The following is a 9,332-nucleotide window of genomic DNA, read 5'->3' as shown; positions in this document are numbered from 1 at the left end:
AATTACTGGGTCATTGTGGTACTTGTAGTTTGAGTTGTGTGAAATGCAGCGACTAAGCACCGTATGGAACATCATTGCCCACAATCCTTTGTACTCAGCATCATTGGGCGGAGCTCGACGGAAACATGGCAGCGGGCGTCTTAACTAGAGGTGAAATACAACGTGCTTTTATTTGTATTATATGTTATTGTACATTATAATGCATCTTGTCAGGTAGACCATATTTTAATAGGGGTTAATACTGCGTAAAGACCGAAAATATAACCCGTACTTTTGAATGACACCAAACACTACATGAAATGACGTGACCATCAAGTGTATTAGTAGTCTCGCTAATATTAATCTATTTATTTTGTTGATTGTTTCATATTCATACTAAAGTTTTCCAACAAAATACCCTGTTTTACTTTGTTTTATAAGCAACTGAAAATTCTGTACTATTCAACAATGCTAATAGAAAGGCCTGCTTGTTTGTAACGTTAATTGTAAGAATTTAATTATTTGTACACATGTTTTATGTTTGTGTCTGTTTATTTTATTTATGTATTTAATTTTTGTATTATTGTTATGGTTTACCTTCTATCACCCTGGCATTATAACGTTATTGTTCATTATGTTGTCATCGACCTATTGTTTAAAGCATATATATATATATATATATATATATATATATATATATATATATATATATATATATATATATATATATATATTAGTAGTAGTTTTGCAAGGCACTTTGTGGAAACCGTATGCAATACTTAAAATGATGTATTTATATGACTGATATTTTAGTAAAGCAGGCTCTCCGTGGCCCTCGCTTGGCCGCTGCTGTGTTCTCGTGTCATGGACAGACTTTGAGCTCCGCGGCCGCTGCTGTTCATTCACCGGCAGCACCGACTATAGAAACCGGTGAGTCTTTGACTGGCACCCGATAATAAACTGGTTATGATTCATATTTACACCATAGCTGAAATCCTGAGGTATAGACATACTATTCCTGTTTATAATGCATTTGTAAACTATACATGTGCAATGCAAATATTTGGTGCAAAGTCATTACAAGTCAATTTTTTAAATACGACATTAATAGTTTATAATATAATAATAAAAATATGTAATATTAAATTATCAATTGAGTGCATATTATTGTAGATTATAGCTGCACTGTATTGGTGAATATATGTCTTAAATATTTAATATTGACTTTAAAGTAGTTATACATTAACATAAATTGCAGATGTACTTCTGTCAGCGTTGTTGTTTTTTGTATAATGCTTGTTTATGGTGTCACGGTGGCGCAGTGGGTAGCACTGTCGCCTCACAGCAAGAAGGTCGCTGGTTCGAGCCTCAGTTGGGTCAGTTGGCATTTCTGTGTGGAATTTGCATGTTCTCCCCGTGGTGGCGTGGGTTTCCTCCGGGTGACATGTCCAAAGATATGCGCTATAGGTGAATTGGGTAGGCTAAATTGTCCGTTGTAAATGAGTGTGTATGGATGTTTCCCAGTGATGGGTTGCAGCTGGAAGGACATCCACTCCAAAAAAAACATATACTGGATAAGTTGGTGGTTCTTTCCACTGTGGCAACCCCAGATTAATAAAGGGACTATGCCGAGAAGAAAATGAACGAATGCATGAATGAATGCTTGTTTATTAAGAAACCGTTATGATCACTCACTGGCCACTTTATTAGGTACACTTTACTAGTACCGGCTTGGATCTCCTTTTGCCTTCAGAACTGCTTTAATCCTTCGTGGCATAGATTCAAGGTACTGGAAATATTCCTCAGAGATTTTGGTCCATATTGACATGATAGCATCACAAAGTTGCTGCAGATTTGTCATCTGCAAATCCATGATGCGAATCTCTTTCTCCACCTTATCCTAAAGGTGTTCTATCAGATTGAGAGCTGGTGACTGTGGAGGCCAGTTGAGTACAGTGAACTCATTGTCATGTTCAAGAAACCAGTCTGAGATGATTTAGGCTTTATGACATGGCGCATTATCCTGCTGGAAGTAACGTTAGCCATCAGAAGATGGGTACACTGTGGTCATAAATGGATAGACATGGTCAGCAACAATAATGAGGTAGGCTGTGGTGTTGACACGATGCTCAATTGGTACTAATGAGCCCAAAGTGTGCCAAGAAAATATCCCCCACACCATTACATCACCACCACCAGCCTGAAACATTGATACAAGGCAGAATGGATCTATGCTTTCATGGTGTTGACGCCAAATTCTGACCCTACCAGCCGAATGTCGCAGCAGAAATCGAGACTCATCAGACCAGGCAACGTTTTTCCAATCTTCTATTGTCCAATTTTGGTGAGCCTGGGCGAATTGTAGCCTCAGTTTCCTGTTCTTAGCTGACAGGAGTGGCACCCAGTGTGGTCTTCTGCTGCTGTAGCCAAACCTCAAGGTTTGATGTGTTGTGTGTTCAGAGATGCTCTTCTGCAGACCTCAGTTCTATCAGGTGCTTATTTAAGTTACTGTTGCCTTTCTATCAGCTCGACCCAGTCTGGCCATTCTCTTATGACCTCTGGCATCAACAAGGTATTTTGGCCCATAGAACTGTCGCTTACTGCATCTTTTCTGATCATTCTGGTTGTGCGTGAAAATCCCAGTAGATCAGCAGTTTCTGAAATACTCAGACCAGCTCGTTTGGCACCAACAACCATGCCACGTTCAAAGTCACCTAAATCACCTTTCTTCCCGATTCTGATACTCAGTTTGAACTGCAGCAGATTGTTTTGACCATGTCTAAATGCCTAAATGTGTTGTTGCTGCCATGTGATTGGCTGATTAAAAAATTGCATTAACGAGCAGTTGGACAGGTGTACCTAATAATGTGGCCGGTGAGTGTATGTTACTAATGTTATCATGAAAAATCTTGCTGATATGGAGTTAAAACAAATAAATAAATTGCATATGTAGTCTTAATTTACTTAGCATGTTTGAGTCATTTATCTTTTTTCAATACAGTAATAAAGATGACTTTTAGCCTAAATTTTAATGTCAAATAAATATAAATGTGTCTTGTATGTGTACCAAGTTATAAAAAGGTTTTGCGAACATCACTGTACAAAACCCTTTATTCTTTCAGTGAGAATGTAAGGTCAGCAATATTTATTATTAACTCATAATTGTTGTCGTACGTTTGTTTTACATGTGCAGATGCTACAGATAAAATCCTCAACTTTCCACTCACTCAGCCGGATTATTTCCGCTTGTCTGAGCTCTTCAGCATAAAGGACTTGTTTGATGCCCGTGTTCATCTTGGACACAAGAAAGGCTGCCGACATGCGTGAGTAATTCTGTATAATTACATACTCTCTCGCTGCTTATATACTCCGTCATATCAGGTGTTCACAATCAGTTGAGTAGCAGATCTTGATTAAAATCAAAGTGTTATGCAAGAAAGAAAATATGTAATAAAATAAAAAATAAATAATAATTTACAACAATGGCCTCAAACTCAATTTCTGGAGGGACGCAGCTCTGCATAGTTTAGCTCCAACCACCTCCAGCTCACACCTGCTTAATAGTCTCTAGTAGTCTTGAACACCTTGATTAGTTGGATCAGCTGCGTTTGAATAGAGTTGGAGCAAAACTGTGCAGAGCTGCTGCCCTCCAGGAATCCAGTTTGAGACCCATAATTTACAGTATATGACACATATATTCTACTTCGTAATACCACCTTGTAAACATCCAAACGGGTTGCAAAACTTTTTTGTTATTATAATGCAAAGGGGTACACAAATTACATGGAATCACATTCAAATGGAAAAGAGAAAAAACAAATCATAAAAAAGTCAGGTGTGCATGTTAAGGTAAACAGTGTTGGCAGTAACTCATTACAAGTAACGCGAGTTACATAATAATATTTTGTAAACTTTTCTAAGTAACGAGTAAAGTAACTCATTACTTTTGGGAAAAAAGTAATAATATTTGAGTTACTTTGAAAATGTAACGTGAGTTGCTTTTAGTTTAATTAATTAGCTTTTAAAAAATAAATTGCTGAATTACAATTAAAGTAAAATCACAATGGATCACGCAGTCAATGAGAGAATGTGTTCAGTATTTTTGAACGCATTTAAGAAAAGGAAAAGTGGATTGTCTAAATGGACGGTGATTTTTCTTAAGACAAATAGTACAAAAGTAGCAAACACAAATTGCTTTAAACTTTTAATAATGTGTATATACAGCTTGTAGAGCTCTGGGGTTATGTTGCTTTAAATGTTTTTTTAAGGTAAATGTAGGTGTAGATTATCAGTGGACCGGTCAAAGTACATAAATAAGAGAACAGAAAAAAAACATGCGTAACAGTAGAAAGCATATTACTATAGGTCGAAAATATAAAACATAAAGCGAATAATATAGATGGGAATTTATATACATACATACATACATATATATATATATATATATATATATAGATGGATGAATGAATGAATGAATGGATAGATAGATGTATAGATAGATATGATGGATAGATGGATAGATGGATAGATAGATAATACAACACAAAATAATAAAAAACAAACAATAGTCCATTTCTCCTTGGACTTAAAAATAAGTGGAAAAATAAAGAAAGTAATAATTTTAAACTGAAAATAAATGAAAGAAAAATAAACAAATAAATAGTATTTGTCTAATGTAAATCTATTTTAAGTATTTAATTATGTAAATGTAAGAATTTCCCTTTTAAAGAGAACAAATGTAATTTAAGGCTGTCTAAAAGGCACTTTTGATCAACCATATTACAAAAATGTTTTGTATTTTAATTTTGTATTTTTTTTTCTTTTTGGACCAGAGAAGAATGTGCATATTCCATGCAAAATCTGAAGCTGATCGATCAGTTCTTGTCACATGACTCGTGATGCGCTCACGTCATTCTGAAAAGTTTAGATGTTTTCAACTAGATACGCCTAGAAAGCACGAGTGTGTGCTTTATTTTGTCATTCAATACATTACAATAATATTGTAATGCAGAACGAAATTAAGTTGCATCAGACCCAACAAGAACATAAAAAAAATCATAAATAAGCTTGCATAATAAATAAGCTTTTATAATTTCATAAATATATAAAAATATAGTTGGATAAAATATAACCCAATCTAAAAAAATCTCTGAAGAGAGTAACTTAATACTTAAATACCTATTTCACCATTTATTATAATACTTATAATATTAACAATATATGCTAGTTTAACTGTTTATTATTTCATACTAGCTATCAATAGTGTTTAAGAAATGGTATTATTTAGAAGTCTTATAATGACAGGATAAAAATTATCACGAAACTGCAATGATTTGCTTCACAGGCTTCTGTAACTCCTGCCTGATGGCATGAGCCTGAGCAGGCTATGGCCAGGGTGGGTAATATGCGAACACAAGCTGTGCGCCACCTCTGGAAATAACAAACTTGCACTTGCAAAAGATGCAATATGTGAACGGCCCTTGGGTAATAGCGTCAGCCATAGTTAAACCAGTGTGTGTTAGCCTCGGTGTACAAGCTTGGAACTTTAAACTAGTGCATAGCTGGCATAACTTTTAGTTGCAGCTGTTTTGTTCCGTGCCACGGTAATGAGAAGTCTTTACGATTAGTTAACCTTGACAAATGAAATCGTGGTTAATAGTGAAATCAGTTAATTGTTGCATCCCTAGTATGGATAGATAGATAGATAGATAGATAGATAGATAGATAGATAGATAGATAGATAGATGGATGGATGGACCGACGGACGGACGGACAGACAGACAGATATGTAGATGGATGGATGGATAGATGCATAGATGGATGTATAGAGAGATGGAAAGATGTATAGGTAGATTGATGGATGGATAGTTAGGTAGATGGACGGACGGATGGATGGATGGATGGATGGATAAATAGATGGATTGATGGATAGATAGATGGATGGATGGATAGATGCATAGATGGATGTATGGATTGATGGATGGATAGATGGATGGAATAATGGATGGATGTATTGATGGATGGATGGATGGATGGATGGATAGTTAGATAGACGGACAGATAGATGGATAGATAGATAGATGGATGGATGGATGGATGTATAGATGGATGGATGGATGTATAGATGGATGGATAGATGTATAGATGGATTAATTAATGGATGGATGGAATAATGGATGGATGGATAGTTAGATAGATGGACAGATAGATAGATGGATGATGGATAGATAGATGGATAGATGTATTGATGGATGGATAGATGGATTAATGGATGGATGGATAGTTAGATAGACGGACAGATAGATGGATGGTTAGATAGATAGAATGAATGGATGGATGCGTGGATAGATGTATTGATAGATGTATAGATGGATTAATGGATGGATGGATAGTTAAACAGACAGACAGACGGACGGATGGATTGATGGATTGATGGATGGATAGTTAGATGGACGGACGGATGGATGGATGGATTGATGGATAGATAGATTAATGGATGGATGGATAGTTAGACAGACAGACAGACGGATGGATTGATGGATGGATAGATAGATAGAACCAATCAGTGGTGGGGAATGACAACAATGATAGTATTGTAATGATAGTAATAATGATATCAATAATAAAACAACTATCTATAAACATGCTAAGTGCTGTATGTCTTAACAGTCTGATGGAGCCGTATCTCTTTGGCTGTCGTCTGGACATGGACATCATTGACCTGGAGCAAACAGTGGATCATCTCCAGCAGGCGCTCAACTTCACAGCCCACGTGGCGTTTCGAGGTGGCGTCGTCCTGTTCGTGAGCCGCAGACGGCAGTTCGCTCATCTGGTGGAGACGACGGCGCGTGACTGCGGGGAATACGCTCACACACGCTACTGGAAAGGCGGACTCCTCACCAACGCTCCCGTCCAGTACAGTCCCGGCGTCCGGCTCCCAGACCTCATCGTGTTCCTCTCCACCCTCAATAACGTCTTCCAGGAGCACGTCGGGATTCGGGACGCGGCCAAGATGAATATTCCCACAGTGGGGATCGTAGACTCCAATTGCAACCCCAGTCTGATCACATACCCGGTTCCAGGTAATGATGACACTCCTGCGGCGATGGAGATGTACTGCCGATTGTTCAAAATGACCATTAAAAGGGCGAAGGACAAGAGGAGGCAGATGGAGCTTCTCAAGGGGATTTGAGAGAGAGGTCAGGATGTGTGTGAGTGAAAGAGAATATTCAACTTAAAGGGATAGTTCACCCAAAAAAAATTAAATTCTGTCATCATTTACTGATATTTCATTTGTTCAGAATTAACTTTGTTTTACTTGTATGTGTTGTTGTTGGGGTTGTTTTTTATTCTCAAAGTGCTGGTTGCTCTTGACTTGTATTTTCTGAATTACCAAGTAGCACAGCTTCAACTAAAGACTTTAATGTTCTACTGCAGATAAAGTCACCTAAATCTTGGTTAGCCCAAGGTGATGAAATTAAAAGCAAATTTACATTTTTGCTTGAACTATCCCTTGTAAATGTATGTATAAATGGGCCATCCCTGAATGGAAATATTCAACAAACTAAACTTAATACCAGGTATTTATTGGTAGTTTATTGATTACCATTGGTCGCCTGTTATATGACTGTAATAAAGTTTCACAATTCCATAATGCAATGTTTATTTGCTTCATGTATATTTTCAGGAGGGGTGACGAGAGGTGTAATTTTCACCAGCATTTGGGAGGACAACAAACCTCCCAAAAAAAGAGCAGTTTATGAAGGGGACACAAACAATACTGCTAAAGTTGTACTTGCAAGGATATGTATACACTTATAAAAAGTAATTTTGTTCAGGGTTTACTGCTCACCTTGATTCAGAGTAGTTTTAGACAGTTTTAGTTGTTGTTGTTATTATAACTCAGAAATGACAAGGAGACGGGTCCCAAATACAAAGTAAATCTATAGGGATTGGTTTCGCCCGGTGGGTGTGGTGTTCACAATATCGGGTGGTTCATTCCGCTGTGGTGACCCTGGATTAATAAAGGGACTAAGCCGAAAAGAAAATGAATGAATGAATGAAAACTGATGAAATTAGGACAAAATTACAGAGTTTCTAATATAGTGTCTCTTGTTTTTCCATATAAATTAAACAAGGATTGATCAATTGTCTCCGAAGTCCTAGTATCCACATAGAGTGATGCAGCAGAATAAGCTAGACGTGAAAGACCTCTACTTTAGAAATTAAATATGATTTTTATTATTATTGCATAACCATCAGGAACAAACACACAACACAATACAAAATATGAAACGCACACAAAAAACTAAAATAACACTGGTAAAAAGATAAATTAAAATAAATTAATTTAATTACATAAAGTGTACAGCATTTCTACATCCAATGATTTTAAGAATTGACAGGGGGAATCAAAAAAGTGTCATAATAATTGATGCAAATCTTAGATTTTTTTGCTTTTCAACAATTTCACAGCAGAAATAAAGAAGTCAAACTCGATACAAAAAACTGTTGATGTGGGAGATGATTTAGCAAGTTTCGGTTTGTGTATGTAAAACTTTACATACACAAACATTAACAATATATTCAAGACATTTGTTGGATTTGTTTTCACAATAAAAAGTAATATCTTTTAATGTAAAGTAATAACTAAGTTTTGTCCTTTCCAAAAAAAAAATATATATAAATATATATATATATATATATATATATATATATATATATATATATATATATATATATATATATATATATATATATATATACATATATATATATATATATATACATATATATATATATTTTTTTTTTTATTGACTTCAGTAACAAACATACAAAATCCAATTTTACACACAAAAAAACAACATGATAGTAACAATGACAATAACAGAACATCAGATCAGATAACACGAACACATAAAAATAAAATGAGAGACAAAAGAAAGAAAAAGTAAAAATAAATAAATAAACTTAAACTGAGATACATACTTAACACAGATACAGCAAGAGGAAAGAGTGACTTATGTATCTGATATTTCCAAAATATTTATCATAATAATCCAAGAATCTATCACTTTTCTTGTTATTAACAGTCTAAGAGATTTAATAAAAACATCAATTTCAATTAAAAAAATATGAAAAAAGGCTGCAAATTCGAGAATTTTTGTTTGTGAATAAAATATTTTCCTTACAAAATAAAAAAAAGTTAATAATGTAGTTCTCTGATATATCAGTTTTACCTTTATAGTAACAAATAATAACGCGTACCGAACCGTACCGTACCACTCAGTGGAAACGGGCCATTGAAGAAGCAATGCAATTACCTATATGGAGATATAAGCTATTCCAAAAGC

The 9,332-nt window shown here is 35.4% G+C and overlaps 1 protein-coding gene across 2 annotated transcripts; it reads left to right on the top strand.

Moving 5' to 3' along the window:
* The first annotated feature begins 92 nt into the window (after positions 1-92).
* Positions 93-8,132, top strand: mrps2 (mitochondrial ribosomal protein S2). 2 transcript variants are annotated; one of them, XM_056446167.1, is made up of 5 exons: positions 93-150; positions 793-909; positions 3,173-3,302; positions 6,649-7,178; positions 7,667-8,132. In XM_056446167.1, the coding sequence occupies exons 1-4, from the start codon at positions 126-128 to the stop codon at positions 7,169-7,171; spliced, it is 795 nt and encodes a 264-aa protein (XP_056302142.1). In that variant the 5' UTR covers positions 93-125; the 3' UTR covers positions 7,172-7,178; positions 7,667-8,132. The 2 variants fall into 2 exon arrangements, with proteins under 2 accessions (XP_056302142.1, XP_056302141.1); XM_056446166.1 differs by lacking the exon at positions 7,667-8,132 and having other exon boundaries at positions 6,649-7,633.
* Positions 8,133-9,332: the final 1,200 nt, after the last annotated feature.

The sequence above is a fragment of the Danio aesculapii genome, chromosome 21, assembly GCF_903798145.1.
Source record: "Danio aesculapii chromosome 21, fDanAes4.1, whole genome shotgun sequence".
Classification (NCBI taxonomy): domain Eukaryota; kingdom Metazoa; phylum Chordata; class Actinopteri; order Cypriniformes; family Danionidae; genus Danio; species Danio aesculapii.
This window is presented reverse-complemented; position numbering and strand designations above follow the sequence as displayed.